The sequence below is a fragment of the Trachurus trachurus genome (assembly GCF_905171665.1).
Source record: "Trachurus trachurus genome assembly, chromosome: 17".
In the NCBI taxonomy this organism is placed as follows: Eukaryota; Metazoa; Chordata; class Actinopteri; order Carangiformes; family Carangidae; genus Trachurus; species Trachurus trachurus.
In genome coordinates, this window is record NC_139900.1 from 17,516,703 (window position 1) to 17,544,400 (window position 27,698).

A 27,698-nucleotide genomic window follows, 5' to 3' on the forward strand; every position below is an offset into this window, starting at 1 on the left:
CTGTCTCAGGATGACTATCTGAACGCAGATCTGCAGGAACAGAAGAGAAGCACATGAAAGTTCAGTGTCAAGGCACAAGAGATATTTGACTTGACGGCTGCTGGATTGGTGAAAGTTTTTGTTAGACACTGAGAGTAAAACTTTAAAACTTTAAAATTGGAGTCAGATCACATAAAAAGATATTTTCAACTCCAGTTAAAACCTTATCTTAATTATTTTGGTGTCTCCAGCAGCACATTCACTGCCCCGTAAACTTCACAATTCTCTGAAGGATTTATTAAAAACTTTAACAACTGCCACACACCAACTAAACTAAAAAGGAGTCACCGCTGCCTGTCCCAAAGCCATGGATGGGAAAACTGACAGCATCCAGGATTTTCTCAACCAGATCTGGAGCTTTGCTACAGAGAAACACAACCAGGGGGTGTACAACACCGCCTGTCTGGTGGTCCTCCTGACTCTGCCCCTGCTGGTCCTCCTCACCACTCTGGTGGTGTGCTGCCACTGCTGCTGCTGTCGTCATGCCAACAGCTGCTGTTGCTGCTGCAGAGACACCATGGAAACCACAAGGTCGGAGACAAAGAAGAAAAAGAGCTCGGCCAATACCGAAGACTTGTGGATCTCTGTCAAGACGGGGCCGATGACGCCTGACAGGGTCGCCCTGGCTATGGACTAGGAGTGCGTTTTTATTTTGGGATTACTGATCCTGGAACAGTTGGTGGCGTGGAACTGATCGAGCGCCTTAATGGTGCAAAACTCAAACTACTGTATCTTCAACTCCGAGGAGGGAGGAGGAAGACATTGCTTCAGGACTTTGCGTTGCAATGGGCACAGATTTGGTTCAGTTGTGTAAAGTGTACAGATTATTGTCAGTTTTTATTCTTGTGTTGTCACGTGTGGAGATTTTATGACATTGTTTACAGCTTTTGGTGTGAGTTTTTGTTTCGCTGTACATAAAGCAAGAAATATCCAGACAGGAGAATATATACTATATGTCTACCTGTGTCAAATGTGTATGTGAGTGGGTCAGTGTGTGTGTGTGTATGTGTGAAACTGAGAGAAGTACAGTATTATAGAGAGCACTTTGTTCTTAGAGCTCACATGTGAAATTCATTGCATCTGTATTTGGGAGAGAGAGCCAATTTAATGTCTGCCCAGTGTTCAGATGGCTGTAGCATGCCTACTCACATTCAGGCTGCAGTGCAAAGTGGTGAGATTCACTCTCACTTTCATGGGAAAAGGCACTGATTTCCAAAAGGTTAAACCCATTAATGCATAGAGATAACTAAACTTCTTCTGTTTTGATTTCTCGTTCTTGCTTTATTTGATACAATTTTAGATCACTTCTGTTTTTTGGTTTTCGAAAAGCTTCCAGTATTCAGGTCAAACCAGCCTTACAGGTACGATTCATAATCAGAGGGTGAGAGTAAAAACCACCTAAAAGCAAAACTAAAACTAGAATCTATGACACCCAAATTGATTGTCAGATTTTTCAACTCTGAAAACAGCTTTGTCTAGCTCAAAATCAGCATTTTTTTTCTAGGCCAGTATTTATTTACAATTGAGACTAAGGTGAAAGATAACTATCGAAAGTGTGTCACATCTCTACTAAAAATAAATTAAAACCACTTCATTAAAAGGGAGCTCCAGAGGTTGTGTAACCTACTGTACTTGGCATTTGATTGAATAGCATTTAATAGACTGTTACACCTCTTTTCATGTTTATATTTTATGTATTTATCGAGAGCAAACAACGCAAATTAAGCTTGCAGTCATTGTTGTCTATGCATATTTATAGTGTGCACTTGTCGTTGAGATACTAAATTATACATATGATTTCTCTGATGTATAACACAAGCACATAATTTGTTTCCTGCTCCAGTTTCCATTGTTTTCTATTAACAAAAATTAAAATTTAAAATCTATGTCTCTATAGAAAAACATACAAAAGAATGAAAAAGATTCTAAATGATTGTACTGTTGTTTTATTTGTTGCATTGGTTATTGTTGTTAATGGTCTGATCATCAAAAAGGTAAGGTTTAGAGGAGGAAGCTGCTTAAGAAGAAATCGTATCTGTTGAACATTGTCAAGTGTAATTCTTAGAGGTTTGATAAATACCGGCCCATGATATTATTTGCATTAATAACATTTTACAACACAGCAGAATTATAATTACATTCAGCTAAGAAACAAACACAATGGTAATTTATTCCATCTGTAAGTCAAACTCTTCCATTATGCATGCGAATTTACCTCAAAGTTATGTGGTAAAAAAAAGAATAAATTTAGCATTCAAAGCAAATTTAACTGAACATATTTCTTAAAATATTGAAGAAGAGAAGAAACCCTGAAATAATCAAATGATTTGGGCTTTGACTGGATTGCGCCCGGAGGTTCATTTTATTTTTTAAGTGTATGACATCTCAAAGCCCAATTAAGCAGAAGCGTCTCAGCAGTATCATCATCTTTATGCATTAGTTTACACTGGCACTAAGTTGATCTTCTTGCTCAAGTGCTGCTGGGAAAACAGGCTCCACTCATTTCATTACTGCTCAGACAGATACATTCCCATGTGGGAAGTGGGGTTTGTTTCCTCTGCTTCATGTTCATAGAGAGAAACTGTACATGTTGGGTTTAATTTGAAAGCTTGCCCTGCAAAGAAAAAAAAATCAGCATGCAGCAATACATGATGACTAATCAGTGCTACCGCCCAGACTGAAAGGTTTCCTAAGAAAGACCAGACAAACTGTCATGTGGTTTGTATTTGTCACAGAGAGGTTTACAGTCAGTCTACAGAGTTTCTTCTCATGGTTATCTACTGTTGCAGATAAAGTGACATAGTTAAAGAGATTTACTATTAGGAATAGTTTGACATAAAATAATGCTCATAGACATGAGAGTGATATCAATCTTCTCATCTATTTCTTAGAAAAACAGCGCACAACCATATTTCCCTGAACGTTAAACCATCTCTCTTAACTACGGAAAACATGTACATATCTGTGAGCGTTGGGAGGAGATTCAGAAGATTAATCCGGCTTTCTAGACTGAGACGCTGCAGCAGGAAGCCGCAGCAGGGAGTCTGGTGCTGAAAGATCTAAAACCAAACGGATCATTGAGTTTAAGTTCAGTATGAAGCTTTGAAATAACACCTCGTTGAGTTTTGTCCCTCACTGTGTAGCAGAATCTCACACTTTCAGTATTCTGCGGTGGTTTCACCCAGGCAGGAAAATTACTGTTTTCTGTTTCGACTAAATACGTTCAATAATTCACACATGAATGCTAATAATTTTTTAATTCATTCCATCTCAGTTGCCTCCTGCAGTTGCCAGCTGGCCATGAGCTACTGATCCTTATTATCACACATCTCACAGCTCTCATACATTATTGTGGGTGTTTTATGTGTATTATGATGAACTGCTATTTGCATTAATGATTTCACATTGTTTTCTGTTAACATGTTCCACACCATTCACGATTTTCAACACCTCTAGGCAGTATTTGTGATGTGTTATTATGTTTTGACGTCCCTCACTAGTATAATAATATAATATCAGTTACAGGAGTCAAAAGGTAGGCAATAATACACACATATATATATATATATATATACATACATACATACATACATACATACATACATACATACATACATACATACATACATACATACATACATACATACATACTGTATGTATTTATATACAGTATGTATAATTATTTTACCCTTTGTCAGTTTGCTGTGATCAGAGGGAGCAGAGGTTGGAGGATGTTTCTGCTGTTTGAACAGCAAATCTGCCGTCCTGGTTAGTTTTCTATTCAATAGCATCACTTTTTTTGATCCCATCCAATTATGCATGCCATTGTATATTTAGGACATGTTTTTGTTGTTCCACAGTTGAAAAGTGCTGAGGTTATTCCTTTTTTTTTTAATTATGTGCCTGGCTGGGCTTTGTTGGTAGCTCTGCATGCATAATTTATCCTGACATATAGAGAAACAATGATAAAGGAGAGTACAATTGGAAGATGACAGGGAGAGAAATAAAGTATTTTTCTATTTTTGTGGAATCCCATCTTGCTGTGTTTAATTTAAATTAAACTAAACAGTGTTTTGACGTACGTGTGCATATGTCATATATTGCATAGGCCTCTTCATTCAAAGTGGCTGCTATAGAGCAACCTGAATGGGAACAACGCCTGTGATCATTTTCTCACTCAGTTGCTGACACATTATTCATACTGAGACCACACAAACTGTAACTGACTGTGGAATACGAAGGAAAACAACCAGCAAAGTGTTGCATTAGTGCATTCACATACAGTACAGTGTAATAGCTGCTGTGCAAAGATTCTGAGCATCTACATTTCATATTACTTATGCACAGGGATTAACTATGAAAATAAGTAAATAAAAGAGGTGGAAGAGGCTTTAAAAAGGTAAAAGCTGTGTACATAAACAAACTTGAAGGCTGCAAAGCTGGAGTAATTAATAAGCACTTTCGCCTCCAGTGATCCTCATGAACATGTAATTTCCATCATCATTTTGATGGCCGTAGCAGAGCAATCTTTGATGCAAGTAATCAGTTTGGCTTCAGGAGCAATTCATCTTTGACATTATTAACGCTCAGATATGTACTTTGGGAAATTTGTTCTGTCTCACGGATCATGATTTTTAACCTGCGCTTTTTTCAGGGTTGTCACAGCTCTGACATAACCTAAAGCATGTAAACATGTTTGAGAATGATCTTACACTCACTTCTGCATGTAAGGAGAAGAGACAAAGGAGGCATCTTGTATTAAGTGATCAGGAGGTGTATCCAACTCCCCTAAATCTTCTTTTTTTTATCACTGATGTGTTTGGCCAAGGTGGGATAAATGGTAAGCAACAATCAATGTTATGACAGTAAATTCACACTTTAGCTCTGTGGTTCTCAAGTATTTGTGAGAGTCTATCTGCCTGTAGCTCAGCTGACATATCCCATTACCAGTATCCCCAGCAACAGCCACATTCATATCACTCAGCCTGTTAAATACATCTGCAATATAAACTGGTCATCTGTGTTTCTTGGTACTTTCCTGATAGTACTGCACTTACCAGCAAGTAAATATGCAGCCTGTACGGAAAATTAACACAACACAATACAGAATGTGACTGCAGAGGTGGGCTGAAGATAAACAGGAAATTGCACATTGAATAATGAAACTGTGGATTTAAATTGAGATGTGACAGAGGCATGGCGCTGCCAGAATGCCCAACAGACACAGGAAGATTATTACTCATGCAAATATCCATATGGACAGATAAATAGGTAACATGCATGGCCAACCACATAACAACAACATCCCTGCTTTGATTCCTGCTGGGGGCCTTTTGTTGCCCATCATGCCCACTCTCCATCTCCTGTTGTTTCCTGTCTGCTCCTCCTGCCAAACAAAGGCCAACAAAGAAAAAGAGAAAACAAACAAAAATCAATATATACACATTTTCATCTCAACAATCTTCCACCGACTCCCTGGATGCCTGGTTAAGAAATTGTGTTGTTATAATGTTCTTTCTATGTGTAGTTAAAGGGATTCATACCATGAACTTAGGGTGAGGTGGTCCTCTTCTTCTCTTCCCTCCTCTCTGGTCACCACTTCTATTTTTCCATGAACTGCGCACACTCCACCCCTTAAAACAAACACTCCCTTGTTGCCACATTACTGAATTCTGTCATGGAAAAAGTACATCACGCACCAACTCAAGTGTCAACCCAAGAGGTACCGGCTGACATATCTGTGTGTCAGAAAGCTTATACTGTACTGTATACTGTATATGTACGCATAGGGGAGAGAGGGGGAGAAAGAGAAAGAGAGGCAGAGAGAGGGCAAACTGCTTTTCCCCTCTCTGTTTATCCTGGCACTAAGCAAACCACTTGCCTCACAGAGCAATGGCAGGAACCAATCTCCTTAAAGTAATTTGCAATCACTGTGGTTGAAAAGGCCTTTCGCATCAATGAGCTTTTGTGAGACATTTCATTTCAAAGTTGAAATGAAATGCTATGCTGGAAATATTTGCTGCCAAATTTTAGGCAGCTGGCTTCTGACACACTTATTTGAATTGGATGAATAAACACTCAAAAATAGTCTCTTTCTACTTTTTCATTTGGCCTTTGGGCTAGGAAGGACTTTCCTGAAGTGGTTTCCTCTCAGTATCTTATTTGTGTTTAAATGGTGTAATGGTGCTGTTTATCCTTCCTGTACTTATAGGTGTATAAGGGTTCCTGCCCAGACAGACGGCGAGCTGTTGCTGTTACAGGTTATTTGATACAGAATTAGGAAACTGTCCAGGGATCAGAAGGCAAACAGTCATTAGTATGATAAATGTTTAGTAAAATGGGAAACACCCTGTAGAGAAAATCATCTGAGGAGTGTTTCAGCACTCATTTATTCATCAACCTCACCATGCATCATGCGTAAGTTTTACTGTAAGATGTCAGTTTCAACAATTCAACACTGTAAAATGAGCAACTTCCATCATTTTATGATCATTGTGATGCTGTTGACAGTTGACCCTGGATTAGACTAAATGTGAAATGTGAAAATTAAAGGTGAGATGAAAGCACTACAGTAGTAGAGAAGAAAGATGTTATTATATCTGAGGTGAGACGTCCGGTCTTCGATCCACCAGCTCTTCAAAATCTGTGGAGCAAAAGAGACAGAGCTACTTCCTTGTTAATTATTACTTCTTTAAGGAAAATGACAGTGTCTTCATGTAACAAAAACTTGATTTATTTTATTTTGAGTTAATGCGTGGCATGGTTATTAACGAGCAGCTATAATGTCAGTTTGACAATATAAAAAAATAATAAAATCACATACAGTTTTCTTAATTCTTAGTGAAGGTCCAGTCCTTGAAAAGCTTTTTTGAGCATCAGCTTACATAAACCTCAGGAGGGCTTAAAATAAGTGAAGGCAATGCTAATGTATGAGCGACAGGGACTGTGAATCAGTTCTGGCAGATTAGCAGGTTGATTGATGCGCTTCGTCCTTGTCATGTGAACCAACAGAGTTTGTGATGAAAGTGTGAAGAAATGTAATTAAGTAATAAAGCCAGATTCAAACCAGTATTAATGATCTTTGTCAGCTTTCCCGATTGGAAACAAGACTTTAGTCATTAAGAGCCTGAAGACGGGGCAAACAAACTTCATTGTTATTGACGTTTGATATGGGCACATCGCAGTGATTGATATGCACTGTCCCAGTCTTATGAATGTAAAACAGGAGCAATGTGGCTATTCCTGACAGCCATTCACTATTATTCACTGGCTTGTCCAACATGAGCTAATGTGATGTGACAGTTTTTGAGGCACAGTGGCAGTGTAATGTGTCACAGTCAGCCAGCTTCATAATCAATAAACTCAAGGCTCTAATTTCTGGTACCTGCTCTAAAACAAAACACACAAACCACTTTTACAACTTTTTTCTACTCTTTTTTTTTTAAACATTCATGTTATTATGACAATACTACTATACACAGAGACATATCAGAAAGTTGCTACTCAAATTCTTCATACAACATGAAATGAACAAATATAATACAAATAACCTGGGCTGCTGTCCTCAGGTTAGGACAACAACAAAAACGTAAAAATGAAAATAGTAATTGGAGAAAAACTCAATTTCTTGGTTTCCAATTTTTACTTAAATCTACTGTTCCCTGATTTGTAATTGGAGTTTGAACCAGAATCAGTGAAACAGGAGTTTTTCAAATTACAAATACGCTATGACTGATCTACTAAACCCATTAATGTTCAACTTCAGTTCACACAAAACAACTCAAAGGCAGTTTGGAATTTGCTAATTTTCCACAATCACACTAAACCTAGGATTTTTTTTTTTTTGATGAATCTCACTGTAGGTAAACAAACAATAAGTTACTGTTGTATATGAGCTTTTCTGTCTTTGCCTCCCTCCCAAAAAGAGTGTACATATTGTCCAAGTGTGAGACACACAGAGGCATGTAGACCAGTGAGACTTCCTGTGTGGTCAGAGCACCAAGACAGGTCGTCTAAGCTACACTAATATGAGAAGATAAATCCCAGTCTAGTGTGACGGCAGTTAACATGGCTGAAGACGGCTGTTGTCGCAATAGGTGCTCCTCCTCTATTTCTTTTGGAGGTTTGCTTTTCTGCTCTTCTCTCTGGCCAACAACGACCGCCTCTTCCTGCTGGACAAGGCTCCCAAAGGTCGGATCTTCATCTCAGTGAAGTCGAGGGACATCAGGTGGCCCTTCCACGGCTCCCAATTCACTCCCTGTCAGCAGGACAGCAGATTGAAAGAGAACGAGATCAGAATGAGGGACGGGAGAGGCATAGAGGGGAGAGGGAGGGAGGGAGGATTGTTGGAAGGGCACGTTGTGATGAAATAGGAGAAACAGAACGCAGAGACATGAAGTCAGAGAGCAGACAGGCGGCATGACGGACAGGCAGAATGACAAACACTAATAAATACCAGCCTCTGGCTTCATTTCATGTGACTACAAACTTGTTTTGACTGTTATTGCATTTCACCAACAGACATTGCAGGAGACATTTGCAGTGGCAATATTATGGATGAAATCTCGACAAGAGCAGAGAAATCCCCGGGCATTTCCTTCACTATCAGTCTCCCTTAGACATAATAACTATTGTTGTTACCCCATTGGCCTGGTAAAAACACTTATGGTTTATAGCTGGTGTGAGAAATGTGTTTTCTTATCACTGCTGATGGATTCAGGCCATTTCTGCCTCACCTCAACAATCCAAAACAAAATAACTAGAAGTGGGCTGCGGTGGAGTTGTCTTTGATTGCTGACCAGGGAGCAGCCTCTTGGTCAGTGCTCATGTTGTCTCTTTGTGTGGATGTTGAGAATGGATCCCAAACAAAAACAACACATTTTCTTTATCTTGATGGCCAGCTGTGTTTGTTGTAAATCTTTTTTTTTTTTTTTGCAGGTGTCAATCCTGACAAGAAAAATAGTTTGTTGTGAGCAGTGTTGTGTGTAACTACTAATTCCATTTATTTCTATGAGATAGCAGATATTTACAGTCATTTTGTCCTGATCCAGAATGGCAAACGCCGATAGTAAAACAGTTTTAAGATCCACTTTACACTTATACATTATTATTCATGTCAAGGGAAGATGAATATTGTTTGGACAAGAAGTCCACTGTGTATCTCGCTATAATTAAGTCACTTGAAATCATACAACATTGGAAAATTAAATAATTTAATAGGAATAGGAGTGAGGACATGATGTCTGACAGCCTCATTTTCAAGATACAAAGACAGATTAACTGGTAACTGGTTAATATAAACGTGTCACAGAATTGTATAATCACTGCCACCTATTGGCATGAGGGCACACTACACCAGAAAACTGAGTTAATGTCTATAACCGTCCTTGGGAGTTAAACTATCAAGACCTGTTATCAGAGCACTGATGTCAGTGTGATTTAATGCACTGTAATGTATATTCAGTGTTTCGCTCAAGGACATATGTGGGTGGGAAAACCCTGTGATCAAACCCCCAACCTTGTAATCAGTAGATGTCCTGCTCTGCTGGTTGCCTGTTTTATTTACTTATTTATTTATCAACTCTTTGTTCATGCTGTCTGGATTATTGCACTTCATGAAAGAAAATTACATTTTTGAAATGCACGATCCGACAAAGTGCAGCTTATGCAATGCAGAGCAGAGCTGCCTCCCGGCTCACTCACCAGACTGTGCCTGTTGTCTCCCCATTTGCCGTTCAGGTTGGCCAGGTGACAGTTTTTGTACCACCAGGCGCCACGGTGGGTCAGGGCACAGTTTCCCAGAGCGATGTCGTTGTCGTTGTCAATAGTTGTCCATGGTCGGCCCTGGTGGTAGGTCATGGCATCGCCTGGGGATCATCAATAACAATCAGCAATATTAATTAGCATGGTTGACATATCAAAAAACAAAAACTCAACAGAACAGAGTTGATGCAGTTCCAAAGGCCTCTACTCACAAAACAGAGAAGTAAACAGTGTACTGCTGTTTCAGCACACTGTGTGTATGTAGACACAGTGTCTCACACTCACTGTGCATTCTTATCTGTCAGATACCAATGTCCCTATATAGCTACTGTCTATTGCTGAGTGAATATAAGTCTCTAAATCAAATATCCCACCTACTGAAGGTGTGTACTGTATTTGCTTTTCCAGCAGCCCACGATATGACAGGTTGGATGCCTTGAGCTTCAAACCCCTTTATTCCCTCTCCTGTCTGTTTCCTTGCTGTCTCTGCCCTTTCTTCTTCTCTATGACTCCTATTTGAGTAAAGTGTCAGGGAGAAAATAAAAACCCTGAAAGCGGCACATGTTGTCTGCTCCGTCTAAATCTTTCATACTGTAAATTGGATAAGACTTGGAGATCAAAAGACCCACCTGCTGTCCCACTGTATTTGCCAATAGTGAGTTTGAACTTCTGCCTCACTGGAGCAATCTTGAAGTTGTCATATACAGCGTAGGCTCTCTCTGAGCCCAGGCCCAAGTCAAACCGCAACTCATATTGAGTAGGAGTGTTGGTGAGCTCATATATCTTATCCATGCCTGAAGGAGCAGAAAAACAGAGAATGTGAAGGGGAGAAGAAAAACTCCATTTCTATTCATAAACGCATGTTTCAGTGTCTGTAAAGGACTCCCAAGATCATTTGCATGCTCACCAATAAAGAACTCGTCTGTCATGTCGCCAAAACCTGCTATGTATTGTCTCCAGCGTTTCATGAAGTCCAGCTTGCCAGTGGTACGGCGCTGGAGCATCTGAGAGCAACAAGGAGTGTTGTTTCACAGTTGTTTCACAAAACATTTCAGACAATTTGCATTCGCTTTTGTTTACCGTTCCAATCACTAAATGAGAGTGGCAGCAACTCAAAAAATGAGATTGAATGAAATGCAGTATGAATGAAAAAAACAGAAGCAGGAGAAACCAAGATGTTGTGTAGTCAAGCAACTCAACATCGACAGGATAATTTTTCATTTCTCATGAATGTTATTCATCTGTTTTCACAAGTTTTGAAGCTCTTCACAAGATGAATTACATGACACTAAAAAATTGTGAGATGCTACAATAATATTTGCAGGTAAAATTTCTTCCCTTAGTGATTATATGAAACATATTTTTAAATATCATGATACCGGTACTTTATTTAGTTTAGTTTAGTTTATCAATAGGACGTACCACCCAGCCGCCGCCATCAGTGTCCATGTCGCAGTAGACCTCAATAGGTTTGGAGCTGTCGCTGTTGATATAGATGGTGTAGATGCCGCTCTGACTATTGCCATTCTTCATGATCTGAAGACAGTCCATGGGGAAGGGATACATGACACCAACTAGAGAAGAGGATATAATATGAACATTAAGAACTTCAAATAGTAAAGACAATAACATATCCAGGTAGGAAAGAGCAACACGTGTGTTATGCGTGGTGTACGAGGGGCTACTAATCTGAAGTAAACTGCACAGACCTGTTTTAAAGATGGTCTCCACCATCTTGCTCCTCTTGCTGCCCCTGTAGGCGATGATGGTGACTATGTAGCTCTTCCCCGTCTCCAGGCCAGATAAGGCAAAGCTGCTCTCACCAGCTCCAAGCTGCTGTTCAACAGCCTGGCCACAACACACAAAGCAACACAAATGACTCTTGCAGGGCACTCAGTGTAAAGCAGAGGCAGTCTCATACAACGTATAGTTGTGTCTGAAGCTCCTAAAGATCAAGGTGTGAAATGAGCTCCTTAAAACCCTAAAGTATGAAGGAAAAGATCAGCAATGTGCCATGTGAACATTACTTCCAGGTGATTAATTTCATTTCTAGCCACAAGAGGTCAGCGTTCTACAGAGCTGAGCCTCAGCCTTTTTCAAACAATGAAGAAAGTAACTTAATTTGCATGCGTGTTAAGGTAAAGACAGGCCCTAAGTCCCAGTGCTGTCTATTGTCTACTGTGTGTGTGCGTGCATGTGTGTGTGTGTGTAAACCTCATGGCTCAGTACCTGCATGTTACCATCCTCATCTCTGTAGGTGAGGATGTAACCCTCGATGTCAGCCAGAGGAGGAATCCAGGTCAGAGAAGCAGAGTCCAGTTTTACATCTGCAGCCTTCAGGTCCTTGGGGCCATCAAGTTCTATGGACACGAACATAAATAAAAGTGTATTGCAGCAAAAGAACATTCATTAATTCTTACAAATTAATGTCTTACAAAAATCAGCTCTGGGTTGGGTAAGTAGAAGATATTTAGCAGAATACACATAATATTTGTGTTTTTCCTTCTAATATTCTTTGTTATTTTCACATTTTATAAACCCGAGAATCAAGTGTTTCATGCACTCTAAATATCACAATATTAATGCATTTGACAGTATAACATTTCAGCCCCTTTTCACCTTAAGCGCAACAGCAGAGACAAGTATACCTTCCACCTGCGGAGTTACAATTTGGCTTCACAGATAAACTGGGTTGAATGCTTAAGAGATTTGAACTGAAACAGATGCTGAAATAATTTGCTTGACCCAAACACGGATGCTGTAACAGTCGGAGCTTTAACCTCCCGTGGCTTGAGAAAACAAGAGTCATATTTTCAGTGCTCATCTGCTAAAAACCCTGCCCTCTGTTTTCATTCAGGTTTCTCCACTTGTCAGTTTTACTATCACTGAAAGAATTAAACAGCTTTTCTGGTAATTGAATTGTCATTTGGGAAAATAGTGTGAATATTAACAAATTTAGTAGCACCATTAGTGGGAGGCAATGCTGCAGAAAAGGTCTGTGGGACACAATTGACACATTAATGATGCTTGTTACTGGGTCCAATAAAGTCACAAATGTAATAACACACACTTTAATATATCCCTGGTGATTCCTTCTGACACAATGGCTTTCCTATTTGAACTCAGCGCTGAGCCGGTCTGTAGCCAATGATGGTTCCTAATGAGTTACGACGAGACAAGTTTACAATCCAAAACTCAGACATTTGCCGCCTAATTGAAAAAGATCCAGCTTTCACTTAGCGCTCCCAGGTGATTTTACAGATCATCTGGCACACACAAAGACGCCCCTGTTGTCGCCCATCCACCATGTGCTGCTGTTGCTATTTTCCCCCACACTGAGGTTCAAGGTCTACCCGCTGACCTGGCCTGGCCTGTGGGAAACATTTCCTGTCAGAGTAGGAGTTTTGCTGATTCCTGGTGGTTAAGAGTAAACTAATTTTGGCTTTGAAGTAAAATTGTAGTTTAATAAATCAAACACCATATGATACGACAAATTATAGATTGCCATTTAGTGTGTATAAATCAAAAGTACCGGGATTTCTAAAGTGAGAAAATCTTTTGTAAAACAGTTTCAGAAGCTCCAACTGCCGTACACAAGAAAAACTTCAGCAAGTCTCAAACACAATGCAAGCACCCATGGGACCTCTCTAAATGAGATTTCCTATCAGCTGTAGTTACTGTTATTCTTGCCTCATCATGTGGAAAGAAATAACTTTCCTGCATCTGCAAATGATAGTGATCGGAGATAGTGACCTGTTCCTGCCTCCGTAGAACCAATACTCCCCCAAATTACGGCCCTATACTGTATAGTAGATCTTGATTTATCACCATTCTCAGACAAAGGTTTCTATTTTTAAAACTAATAGGGTGGTAAACTGTTTGAGTCTGTGTGTTACTGAAAGGCAGCTCTGTGCTAAGTTCACATTATTTTTTTAAATCAATGCCACACCTGTGGTGCTTGTGGCCCTGCAAAGCTTTTGGTGCCTACTGTAGAAGAAAGGCTATTAAAGACACAAAGAAATCCAAAATAAGGCTTTTTTTGTTACTTTTGTTTGACTTGTCATCCCAGTCTTCACTACCAATTCCCTGCTGCACAAGATAAAGTAAAAACCTAAAACAACAACAACAACAATCCACTTCAGTGTTCATTAATGGTTGATTTCAGCATGGCCCAGAGACAGCCAGTTTTTCATTGACTGCTCGGATTTCATATTTCAAGAGAAAAGGTATCTTCAAGGTTACCAGCTAGAAATCCTGTCTGTAGTAGTGTATTAACCTGTCTCGGCTTGTGTTGAGATCTTCCTGCTGGCTTTGTTCCCCTTGATAGCCCAGATGTAGACATTGTAGAGAACTGCAGGCCTCAGGCCAGTCAGACTGTGAGAGGTGCTGTCAGACCCGACTGGGATTTCTCCACTAGAGCCCTCAGAGGAGCTGTAGGTTAGGATGTAGCCATCAATGTCTGCCTGGACCGGATCCCATGAGATGCTGAAGCTGGTCTCTGTTTCATCTCGAGCTAAGAGGTTAGCAGGAGCATCCAGTTCTACAAGAAGATGTTAGTGGAAGAAGTTAATAAACTAATAATGCAAACTGATGTAGTGTTTTCATTTCTCTCTGCAAAGGGAAATGAAACAACTCAGTGTGCATTTTCTACAAATATTAGTAACATGACTGTGAGTAAATGAAGAAAAATGATGATATCCTAAACATCCTTCAAAATAAAATGATCAGTATCAAATCAAGAAGAGGACTCAGGCAGTATCAGGATCCTAAGGGGTCTTTGTACTGTAGGTAGTGTTCATCAGATCAGAAGCTATATTCACCTCTGACACACTGAAGATGGATTCACTTCCTTGAGCCAAAAAGGTTAATAGAAACATCTAGCTCTGTACAGAGTTGTGGACGACACATCTGGGAACTGGGCCTGCTGCTGGGTGAAAGTAGCTCTGGCTAAATATTGTCAAGCTCAGCACACGGCATTTGCTTTGGAATTAGATTCATTGACTCTGGACTCTTATCATATTCAGGAGGAGCTCACAAACGACAGCTGTTTCACATTTGCACGTTCTGCTGGTGTGTCTAGTTGTTGCAGGGATTACCCAAAGTATCAGGTCTTGTGATCTTGATGATAGTGTGTGGTATCTCGGCCTAGAATAATTTAGAGTCTCAACTCTGTTACACAAGCAGCTACACGAGGCTGTGGCTTGAGGGTGAAGAGAAGTTGTGACTGTGGGAACCCATGAAACTACTTGTGGAAACCAGCATTTAATATGGCTGACAAAATGAAGAACGGGTCCCTATAGGTCTTCAATTATCCTCTGCTGCCGTCTTCCACAATTCAGAAGAGTTGGTAGCAGCCACAAGGTGTGAATCCAGATGTTGGATTTTACACAAAAGTTAGAGTAAGCAATGCATGAGAGCAATAACATTTTAGAGGAATTGACTGAAGTAATGCAGACATCATGTCAGCTGGTCGTCAAGACTAACCATACTCCATGTGTAGCGAATAAGCAGTGGGCAAGAAGATGGATTAATTTAGGGTAAACATACATCGGAAAACTGCTTTAAGCAAACGAGGAGATTCTGGTAAGTCTCCTGTGGGAAAACTACTTTACTTTACTTTTAGTTTTGCAGAGAGTTGCTTGGTTACCTCACCTAAACGACTGTAATTAAAGGATACTTGAAGATTTAAAGGATTAAACATGGCTGTAATGATCATGTAATTTGGTTTAACAAAAAATATGTTGACACCTGTTTCTGCTTGTGTTGAGATCTTCCTGCTGGCTTTGTTCCCCTTGATGGCCCAGATGTAAACAGTGTAGAGGACTCCCGGCCTGAGGCTGGTCAGACTGTAAGAGGTGCTGCCAGCCCCCAACGGGATTTCTCCACTAGAGCCCTCAGAGGAGCTGTAGGTTAGGATGTAGCCATCAATGTCTGCCTGGACTGGATCCCATGAGACGCTGAAGCTGCTCTCTGTTTCATCTCGAGCTAAGAGGTTAGCAGGAGCATCCAGTTCTAGAGGAAGATGTTAGTAGATGTAGTCAATAAACTAATAATGCAAACTGATGTAGTGTTTTCATTTCTCTCTGCAAAGGGAAATGAAACAACTCAGTGTGCATTTTCTACAAATTGTCTCCTTGGAGCTATAAGGATCTCTCAGTAATATGAGCAGTTTCCAATTGATTGACTTGAGAAGAATTTGAGAAATTGTCTTTCTAAATAAGGAGTCCCAAAATGCAAACAAAACAAATCCCGTTAATAATGTTAATGTTAATAGGCTGTCACAGAATAAATATACTGTATGTGAATAAATAAATTCTGACAAAAATGTCAAACAGAACCTTATATTTCCAAGGGGGCAAAACATTAGTAACACGACTGCGAGAAAACAAAGAAAAAAGATGATAACCTAAACATCTTTCACCATAAAATGATCACTATCAATGCAGTATCGGGCTCCTAATGGGCTCTCTGTAGGTAGTGTTAATCAGATCAGAAGCTATATTCATCTCCGCCTGGATTTGGTCTCATGACACGGACACACTAATGATGGATTCACTTCCTTGGGCCAAAAAGGTTAATAGAAACATCTAGCTCTGTACAGAGTTGTAGACGACACATCTGGGAGCAGGGGAGCCCCTTCCAGGAACCGGGCCTGCAGCTGGGGGAACCAAGTAGCTCAGGCTAAATATTGTTGAGCTCTCGTCAGGACACAGAATTTATTTTGGAATCAGATTCATTGACTCTGGACTCTTATCATATTCAGGAGAAGCTCTAAAACGACAGCTGTTTCACATTGCACGCTGGTGTGTCTAGATGTTGCAGGGATTACCCAATATCTGGTCTTCTGATCCTGCTGATAGTGTGTGGTATCTGCCTAGAATAACTTCAAGTCTCATCTCTGTTACACAAGCAGCTACATGGGCCGGTTGCTTGAGCACGAGAGTTGCTGTGAATGCAAGAGACTGCTAGCGGAGACCAGCATTCAAGATGACCGACAAAATGAAGAATGGGTCCTTCAAGGTCTTCCATTATCCTCTTCTGTGACAGTTTTCTCCCAAAATCCAGTTGAGAGGGTAGATCCCATAAGGTGTGAATCCAGATGTAAGATTGTATACACAAGTAAGACATGTAGAGGAACTACATGAAAGATGAGGAATGAAGCAGAACTACAGTAAGTATGAAGCAAATGGATGGATGGATGTTTTTCTGGAGTGTAGTACCAGGACACGCTGGAGAGATTATTTCTCTGAGGTAGTGTGGGTCTGCACAGAAGTAAGTTTGTAAGTAAGTTTGGGGAAAAGGACTTCTGGGTCACTTTGCTCCTTGTGACCCCAATAAGCAGTTGGCAAGAAGATGGATGAACGGAGGGCATGATCCTTCAAGTAACTGCTTTAAGCAGACAAAGAGATTAGTCTCCCATGTGAAAAATACATTTTCTTGTTTTGGGGTTAACAAGGGAGTTCCCTGGTTCCTTTGTAAAAACTGTAAAATTATAGGATACTTGAAGATTTAAAGGATTAAAGATAGATGTAATAATGAACCACGTAATTTGGTTTAAAAAAAAGAAAAGTGATGCTTGACACCTGTCTCTGCTTGTGTTGAGATCTTCCTGCTGGCTTTGTTCCCCTTGATGGCCCAGATGTAAACAGTGTAGAGGACTCCCGGCCTGAGGCTGGTCAGACTGTAAGAGGTGCTGCCAGCCCCCAACGGGATTTCTCCACTGGAGCCCTCAGAGGAGCTGTAGGTTAGGATGTAGCCATCAATGTCTGCCTGGACCGGATCCCATGAGACGCTGAAGCTGGTCTCTGTTTCATCTCGAGCTAAGAGGTTAGCAGGAGCATCCAGTTCTAGAGGAAGATGTTAGTAGATGTAGTCAATCCTGATGCAAACTACATTATATAGATGGGTGACAAATTCACTGAAAAACCTGAATGAATAAGTAGTTGGCACAGTGGGTCACTAATTGTTTGATCATCATGGAAATTAAGTAAGTTATTATTGTGGCCTTTTTCAGCACCAGATATGAAATCATCATTAATATCACTAATTGTGCAGCAATAGACAGAATTTGTTTTTCTGGTGGCAACACCTACACAAAGAGTGTTTTCCTTTGATTTGTCACCCATCTGTGTATCATTTGATATGACAAAGAAATATATCTGGTTAATATAGTGTCACACACAAAGTGCTTTGGGTTTGAACAGAAAGTCATAGATCTGAGACCTGTCTCAGCTTGTGTTGAGATCTTCCTGCTGGCTTTGGCCCCCTTGACAGCCCAGATGTTGACAGTGTAGTGGACCCCGGGCCTCAGGCCAGTGATATTGTAAGAAGTGCGGTCAGATCCCACTGGGAGTTCTTCACTTGAGCCCTCGGAGGAGCTGTAAGTTAGGACGTAGCCATCGATTTCTGCCTGACTGTGATCCCAGGACACAATGAAGCTTGACTCGGTCTCATCATGGGCCAAGACGTTAGTGGGGCCATCCAGCTCTGCATGGGGAGTTATGGTTAGTATAAACTATGCAAAGACATCACATCATTCAGTGTTAATTTAAAGACATGCAAACTACAGCTACTACATGATTGCAGAGAGATTATGAATTATTAATGTTGGGAAAATCTGCACCACTGATATTTTGTCTTATATGGAGACACAGATTTAGCTCAGAAAATCCACTCAGATATCTCACGGTCTTTTTTCCCTAGCTCCTGCTATTATCCGAATACATCATTTTCTGTTTACTTCTGGAGAGCTAACAAGAGGGGGAACGAGAGATAAGTACATTTATATGGTGCTGTAAGACTGTAGCTGCATTGTAATGAGCACTTGTGAAAACGTTCAACACCCATTGTGCAACAAAAACAACTCAATTGCATCTTTCCCTCATTTAAATGAATATGTCTAGGTTGCTCCTCCAGTGTTGCTCAAAGAACACAAACACATGTTATGCTGCTAACATCACTGCTAGAAAATTGAGTTTCAAGCCACCTCAGATATTTGCCTCCTGCTGTTTGATATATGGCTCAGGTTATTGGGACTGATGTGTCTGTTTTCCTCATGAAAAAGAAAAGGGGGGGAAATTAATCAGGAAGATAAAAAAAAGTTTCAAAGTAGCGTATAATAATGGAAAAATGGAAAAACGTTATTAGCTATTAATAGCAAACAGCAACTAAAAGCAGCAATATATTTTTACCAATTTGGCTAAAAATAATGGAAGCCAAAAAAAAAAAAAAAGATGCACGCACACACACACTTTATATCTATGGAAATATGGAAAGCATTTTCTAACGTTGGTATATACTGTATGTACTTTTGAGTTTGTACTGTAAATGCCCTCAAACCTTTGGACTTGAATTTTTAAAAACAATTTGGATAATTGCCAATCAGTGTTCAAACCAGTTATTCTGCTGCCTTTCTTCAGAAACATGAATACAAGCAGTCAGCTGCATCTGCTCACTTTCCCAACAGGGAGATTAAGAGTTAGCAGAGCATAGGAGAAAACAACATAGCTGACTTTGTTGACCAAGTGAGATTGGCTCTTCTCAGACTTCTGACAGAGATTCAGCCTCAAGCTAAACTAAACTGCCTTTAAATGAGGTGTCCAGCCTAATTATGTCAAACAGCCTTTTTCCAGTGGGAGTTCAAGTTTCCCTCTGGGCAGTTAGGTAAAGAGGGGTTAGTGCGCTAAGTGTAAAATGTCAACATTCATAATTTTTACGTCTTGCCACCACAAAAAAGACAAGAAGATTGTGCACACATTGCAGGAACCCACCACAGAAAAAGATCAGAAGGAAAAGACTGGTGCATTGTACAAAGAGAATGTTTGAGGTAAGAGCGTCTTGCGCAAAGGAGCATAACAAAGAAACATTTCAAACTTAAAATACCTCTGTTCACAGGCTATAAAGATGAAAGAAAACAACCCACAGTGCCTGGGAACACTTGAGATTTCTGAGCATCACAAGTCAATATGGAGACAAACACTGGATACATATGTTTGTGTTTACAATGAAGATTCACTAGCATAGTGTTTAAAAAACTAGTTTAAAAAAGATGGGCTTGTATATGCCTTACCTTACCAGTGACCTTAATCTGACACCACCATTTACTTGCATATAAGGATGTTGTAGGCTATGTGTGGCGACACAAAGATCAAATCAATCCATCCATGAACGAACCCCAGTCCTGTCAAGGTTTACCTGTTTCAGCTTCTGTTGAACTCTTTCTGCTGACTTTGTCTCCCTTGTAGGCCCAGATGTAGACCGTGTGCAGGACTCCAGGTCTCAAGCCGACCAGCCTGTATGAGGTGCTGTCACGGCCTACAGGGATCTCTGAGCTGGAGCCCCCAGCAGAGGTGTAGCTCAGCATGTAGCCCTCTATTTCTGCCTGGACTCGATCCCATGAGACTGTTGCAGTGTCCTCTGTTACCTCGGTGGTGACAAGGTTCGTTGGGGCATCAATGTCTGTAGAGGAGATGAGAGAAAACAACCAATGAAAATGAGGCATTCTTTCACTTTTCAGGGTGCAAGAGGCTGAGTCATACCAAAATGACCACTATAAAAACAATTCAGCAACCCTTACTACCCCGTGAAGTGTTGGGAAAGCTCATAGTATTGTTAAAAGAGAGGAATGTTGTTTACAAAAAAAAATGTGAACCCTTGATCTCCAATGCCACCAGCCAGTAGATCCACACTACTACTGTTCGCACATAGAGAATAATAATCTTCATGACTAAAAAAACAAGTCATTTTATATATGTATATATGACGACATGACTAATGCTGTCTTGATATATGGGGGAACTCATTAAAAAGATGGATCCTCTTAGACACGGGTCGTTTTTACTTGTGGTCAGTGCTAGCATAGTATAACAATAGTATAATGTACAGTGCAGTATGGAGAGTGGGTTTAGGTTTAGACTTTAGCTGTCAACAGCCACAACTACACTGAATTGATGTGAGTGGAAAAAGCAGATGAGCAAAAAAGCAAAACCAGCAACAGCAGCATGTGGTCGGTGAGCACAAGCTGTAGTCTGCAGAAGCGTTTGGCAAGAAGGAATCGTAGAGCTCTTTGAAGAAATGTCACTGTTGTTTTTCTCTTTCAATCAGCTGACAGAAAGAGTATGTGGCACGCAAATTCTACATTTACGCAACCTTGTTATCCACGGTTTTGTTTCGTTCTGTGCACGCATTGAAGCTGACAAATGAACCAAAGAAAAATTTGTTCTCTGGCACACAGAAAAAAAAGCTCTGTGAAGCTCTTCAAAAGAATATCACAGGCACACAACCCAGCCCGTGGTCCTGTCCTGTCCACTGAACTCCACAGCAGGAGCTGCAGAGAGAAGAGGACACAGGAGCAAGAGCAGAACACAGAACCGTCTGTTGGTAGAGTCGCCGTTCCTGAGGAATCACAGGAGACATATGGTGGACGCAGGTGGAGCAGTTGGTGGCACGTGCGTGTTTGGATGGGTGTTACAATGAATAGAAACCAACAAATACCGGGATAGAGGGAGGGAAACCAGAAAATAAAAGACAGAGTCACAGAGTCTAGGTAAGACAGACACAGAGGAAGTTAGGGGAAATGTAAAAGCAATCATCATTTAGGATTATTCCTCTGTGGCAGCCGAGGTCAGCCTTGTGTCAGTGCATAGTCTGCATCATGAAAACTGATTGATGATGCATCCAGGAGAAGAAAAGAACTATGCAACTGTATAACCCCATATCCCCCTCTTTGTCTCTCCTCCCTTCGCCCGCTGTCACTCCTCTGTCCTTGTAGCTGCTCTGCTCCACAATCTGTCATGAGCTAAACCACTGAATACATTTATAATAGCTCCATTTTTATAAGGATTGAGTGTTTCCTCTAAGGCCTAAGGATGAGGGGTCATTCAGTAGCCTAAGTACCATGAGCAATGCCAAGTAAGGTCAAAATGCTCACTTCATAGTTCCTTCATGTAGAAACATATTAAAAAAAAGATATGCCTTTATAGGGATACATGTTCACAATAGCACAGGATGAAGGCGTGCAACTAAATGTTACATGGAGTGTATTTGAATATTACACTGCAAGTTATCAAAATTACACTGTTGCTCAATAGGACAATAAATCAGTATGAGCTAGCTACAATTTTGCGACAAGATTGGGGTTAAAGTTGGGGTTGGGGTTAGGAAGCTGTCGCTCATATTTGTAGTTATCTCATTTCGAGGGCACTAGAACTGGCTATAAAAGTGTATTTCTATTCATCACATAGCATACAACATCTGCAGCACTGTCATTTCCTTAAAACGTCCTAGATATACTGTAGTGCATACATCAGTGCTTGAAGACAACACTGGACTGGGAGGGGACATAAAACAGTGGCAAGCCATTTAGTCCTCTGTCTGGAGGACAGCCCTTAATGCATTTTCACTGTAAACGATGTGTTTTATCCATTAGTACAGAGTTTAAAGAGGCATAGCCCTGTGTATCGTCATCTTTTACTGGACAGTTTTTTGTTTGTGATACATAACCCGAAGTGATGTCTGAAATAAATAAAGTGAATGGGTTTCGAGCTGACGGCCCAAGAACCATGGAAGCTGAAAACATCTGACAGTTTGAAGGAAAGTCTACAAATTATCTTGAATTGTTCTTGGTTTGCAACCATCTGACTGGAGCTCACACGGAGCTGTGCCTTATGCTCCCTCCTTCTCCCTCTCTGGTGTTATATTGTTATCCTCTGAACAAAGAAGTGCTGTTCTTTCTGCTCTCATAGGCTATATAGCTTTGCTGCCTGACAGTTTCAATATATTATTGGAGTTTTTTTCTTTTTTTCCAAGTGCTGCTACCTTCTGTGGGATCCTGCATTTGCTCTGAAGTTACAGCCTGTGATAGATCGAGTTGCTCCGGATGTTCTACCCCACTAGCTGCTTAGCGACAGTGGCTACCGGGCTTCACAACACGAGCTGTGGCTCTGGCCATTTGGAAAACAGCTTATCCATTATGCGTGGCATGTGTCAGCAGAGGCAGCGACCACAAGCCGCATAGTAACAGGTCGTCTTTCATCATTAACAGCCTTGCAGCCTCACGGACTCACTGTATGGTGGAAGCATACTGTATGTGTGAGGATGGAGCTGGAGGAAAGTATGTGCTGATAAGGTACCATGTGGAGATGGAGTCCCTTGGCTGCTACAGGCTTTTTAATGTTTTCCCTACAGTCTACTGTAAGGGCCTCATCATTCTTTGTGACAGAAATGATGTGTTTATTTGTCAACATCTAGAGGTACAGCAGCACACGATATAGTTGATGCTTTTAGTCATTATAAGGCATCCAGGCCAATAGATCTCTCGCTCTCTCATTAGTCCGCGGTAATGAACAGATAACGACCAGTTACAGATAAAAATCTGTGGGTTGGAGTTTGATCTTTCTTTAAACTTTCTCATTTCACAATTTCACATTTAATTTCCTGGCATCTTCTGTTCATCGCTGGCCAGAAACCTCTCATGTGCAAGCCTGAGCAGACATGGTACTCCCACTGGGCCACATCAGGTGCTACAGTCTGTCTAGATAAATATAAAGTCCCAGCATTCATTCCCTCTTCCAAAGTCAGGCCCATCTGCTTTTGGTTATATGGGCCTTGGTGGTGACTTTATTGAATTCGAACCGGCAGAACCAGCCGTGGTAAGTTGTGTTTATACGGCTTATAATCTTTTGGCAAGTTCGTGACTGTGAAACGTCTGCTCCGTACAGATTTCTTTGATTCTGGGTGTTTCAGCTGTCCTTGAATAAATTCAAATACATATTGACCGTGTATGCGCTGCAAGACCAGCATAACATACCACAGTCTGAGAGAAGATGATTTATGGAGCCACACTAGACGTACAATATGGAAATTCAGCCAAAAAAATAACATATAGAGATCAATAGCTACATACATCATACAGTTCGCACACAGAGACAAGATAAATTGAGTATATATTTGTATTTTTTGGGTGGGAAATACAAATATAGGAAAGTTATAGTTAAAAAATAATTACCTCAATGTTGTGTTATCAATTGATCAGAAAGAAAATAAATTTAATTCCAAAAACACTGGGACTTAGAGACCTATTTTGCCTTTCATAAATCAGAAGAGGGTAGGGGAATGGAACTACAGTATAATTAAAAATATGCCAACAGTGAACTGTGAAAGAAATTCAGATGAAAAAAAAAAGCCTGAAAGAATAGAAGACAGATGGTAAAAGTGAAGAGGAAATGTAGGAAAATCTTTCTACAATGGAGCATCTATAATGGAAGAAGTCATCTTTGGCCCCTGAGGACAGAGATCAGTTTCATATAGCAGTAGCTCCACGGTAATGCTCTACGTGTTGCTACATAATGTCACTGATATTGCCTCTTTGTGAGACATTATTCTAACATCCTGCTTTATTCTTCCTCTTGATTCTCCTGTAAACATCTTATCGTCGTATCCTTACTGTTCCTGTGCAATGTCATTGTTCCTGCTCATGTAGCCACAGCAACTACTGTCACCTTTTTTCTGTTGCTGCATTTTCTATGTTTTCCATATTTCCTCCTTGTGCTCCTTTTATCTTTTTACCACATAAAAACCATGCCGGCCCAAGGCAGGCAGCTTGTTGGGTGAGATAGTCAGGGACTCTGCTCTTGGTTGCATCACGTCAGTCATCATGAAACCAACACATCCTTGCTGGCAAGTAGAGCAGAGGACTATTCTCCTCAAACACCTCTAAGCCCTTTCAAGTTACACCTAAAATGAAGGATTGTAGCTAGTGGAGTGGGGACAAGCCACTGTCTGCCTGGTGTAGATTAGCACATTCACACACACACACACACACACACACACACACACACACACACACACACACACACACACACACACACACACACACACACACACACACACACACACACACACACACACACACACACACACACACACACACACACACGCACACACTCCTGCAATTAGGTGGCACACTCACAAAGGAAAATAGATTAGCAATGACAGGGGCCCTTGAGTACCTGACTGGCTTCAAAAGAGACGAGGTGAGTCTTGAAAATACCTCGCTAACACTGATGACTGAAAAAAACATTAAATTGGCTGCCTCGGGGTCTAAAAATGAAGAGCCATCAACGTGAAGACTGCTTTTGAACTGGGTGAGCTGAGAGTGAAGGTGAAGCAGGAAAGAAAGGAAAGGGCGCTTGAGAGAGAAAAGCAAGAAAATAACAAAGCACAAATGAGCAGAATAATTAGAGTAACTGAAGATCCAGAGTGGGGTTGCGGACCACTCGTCAATCACTTAAATAATAACTTTTAAATGGAGACCAGCTGTTAAAGGCAATATGCGAAATGAATTCCTCCTCACGTTCTGAAAACCAGACCAGAGCCAGATATGCAGAACTCGGTGCCACACGGCGAAAGTCTAACATTACCATATGGACCCTCTCACCTCAACCATCAGAGAGCATCTTGCAGTCGTCACCCCGTCTGTATCATGTTTCCCCTAGGTGACCATTGCTAACCACAGCCATTAGCAACTGTCCAGATTATTAGACTGTAAATTCCAAGCCCTGAAACCAGTAATTGTGCTTCTTGCTGGGTGTAATCATTATGCTATTATCGTTGGCCGTGTGTGGAAGGTAATACCAGGTTGTATCATACGGTAAGTCAGTATTGCATGTGACAGATTATGTGTTTTTCCTATTAGCATTCAACCACTGGTGAATTACAGATGGCTTGACAGGAGCTAAGAGCTGCCTTTGATGCACCCAATTCAAAACTAAGTGGAATATGGATATCTTCGTTTCTGAAATGTCTTTCACTCCCACAAGTGGCCGATCTATCATCTTAAAGTGTTCATTTTGAAGCCACATGGAGACACGGCCAGCAGCACAAACGCAATCCCCATTTCGCAATTTCTGCATAGCAGTAGTTTGTTTTCAGAAAGCTGAACCCATTCTGTGTTTACTGATAATAGCTTCAGTCACATTCAGTTAAACAACTCATGAATGTTGATGTGTCGACACTGACCTGTGGCACCAGTGACAGACGACACCTTCCCCTCAGTTGCTCCTTTGATGGCCTGTACTGAGATCAGGTACTCTGTCCCTGGGTACAAACCTGCAGGAAGAAACAGGAATTAAACTCTGATATACATGACAAGCTGCATTCTGTACTATTGTGATACTCAAGTATACACTTGCAATTCCCAAACATAAGGTGCCCATGGAAAGTAATATTTTTAAGACTCAAAATGGTTGGGAACCGCTGCTTTATGCTTATGCATGTTTGTGTTAAAAAAAGAAATAAAATAAACACATGGTGCTATATTCTGACATCCTGCGCTTTTACTTTACACAGTGTCTCTTCAGTATGTGTATTACCATACACATACTGAATGTGTGCATGAGTGTGTATACTTGCTGTTTGTGAGCAAGTAAATATAGACTAGTAATGGTGTTCTTTCTGTTATAGACCTACCCACAATAGTGTGTTTGGTGCGTGCCTCCTGACTCATCTGTATGCTCAGCTCCTCCTCCTGTCCTTCTGGGTCAGTGTGTTTGAGCCTGAAGCGATCCACTTCAGCTGGTGGGTTCTTCCAGTCCACCTGGATAGAAACTTCTGTCTGGCCAAGAACTCGGATATCATCAATAGCCGAGACATCTGGGAAGGATACAAGTGTTGGACAACAAGGTGGAGCAGACATAAGCCTTAAAAATGGGGAAGCCTGTATTACAGCCACAGTAATCACAAGCATCTGCCCTGCTCTGCTCCCACATGTCCTTGAACAAGACCATGAATCCCTACAGCCCAGTTATGTGACCTTTCTGGGGTGGAGGCCAAGCAGGAATTTTCCTTTTGGCCATTTAGAAAACATCGAAACCAAACATGATATATGCAGATTTGTGCTATTCTGAAAACCATAGTCACCTTGGGGGCCTATCTATTGTCTCTATGTAACCGCATGGTTCACTAAATGTGAGGAAAAAGTGCAAGGTAAAGTTTAAACACATGTTTTCAATGGTAAAAATGAGCCAGCAGTCAATAAGGGTTATTTGGCAAAGATAAGAAACACTTTTGGTTTCCATGCACTTTGTATAGTTGTACAGACATTTTGAATATTAGCATAGAGGAGGGATGGCCTGGATTTGCAACATATGTTGAAGAAAGAACAGAACAAATAGTCGTTTTTAAAATGTCAGCTATTGTGTTTTCTGAACGCAAACAGAAGAACATTCAGTGAAACCCTCTTTTGAAGTAAATCATCTTTTGAAGTTGAAAACCATGTGACCAGTGAAACGACTGCTTCATGCTGTTTCCTAGGCACACAACCATATGCCAGATGATGGTGTGTTTTCTCATGGCCGTACGTGAATGCCATGCTGTGTGAGGTTTTCCACGGCTAACCAGGCTAACCACACATTTGAGTTAAACGCTCCCTCTGTCTGTCTGTCCCACTCACGCCCACCATTTCGGTCTAGTAATCTCTTTCCCTTCACATCTGTCTCCTGCCACATCTGTGAGCAAGTTCGATTTCCATTAGACACATCCGTGGACTCATTTCCTTGTAATTACCTTTAAATTTAATGGTTAAAAAACCAGTGCTTAATGAAACACTTAGTAATAACATCCTTTACCTTGTTAATTGCTTTTAAGCACTGTATTTGCGTAAGAGACATATCTGTTCAAACAAGTTCAGGAAAAAACTCTTGTACCTTACACAAGTAACAGCATGTGGCCATTTGAGTGTCCAAGTGTAACTGCTCTGAGTCCGTGTTTGAATTTCGTGACAATGTGTGACCTCACATCCTCTCGGTTTGCACTAGCATCTTTCTCATAATCTAGTATCATAAGTGGCTGCAGCTCCTTCTGCTAAACTTTAAACAACTTAGCATTTAAGCGTTTTCATG

The 27,698-nt window shown here is 40.8% G+C and overlaps 1 protein-coding gene across 1 annotated transcript in view; it reads right to left on the bottom strand.

Annotated features, from left to right (window-relative positions):
* Positions 1-7,453: 7,453 nt before the first annotated feature.
* tnn (tenascin N) overlaps positions 7,454-27,698 on the bottom strand; it is a 36,542-nt gene continuing 16,297 nt past the window's right edge. The window contains exons 7-19 of the mRNA XM_083991914.1: positions 26,269-26,451; positions 25,819-25,908; positions 19,996-20,259; positions 18,025-18,288; positions 17,385-17,648; positions 15,550-15,813; positions 12,031-12,161; positions 11,511-11,649; positions 11,224-11,375; positions 10,709-10,805; positions 10,431-10,595; positions 9,742-9,905; positions 7,454-8,296 (exon numbers count right to left, since the gene is read on the bottom strand). Of these exons, the coding sequence (XP_083848040.1) occupies positions 8,147-8,296; positions 9,742-9,905; positions 10,431-10,595; positions 10,709-10,805; positions 11,224-11,375; positions 11,511-11,649; positions 12,031-12,161; positions 15,550-15,813; positions 17,385-17,648; positions 18,025-18,288; positions 19,996-20,259; positions 25,819-25,908; positions 26,269-26,451 (2,327 nt within the window). The 3' untranslated portion in view covers positions 7,454-8,146. The remainder of the gene's footprint in view (positions 8,297-9,741; positions 9,906-10,430; positions 10,596-10,708; positions 10,806-11,223; positions 11,376-11,510; positions 11,650-12,030; positions 12,162-15,549; positions 15,814-17,384; positions 17,649-18,024; positions 18,289-19,995; positions 20,260-25,818; positions 25,909-26,268; positions 26,452-27,698) is intronic.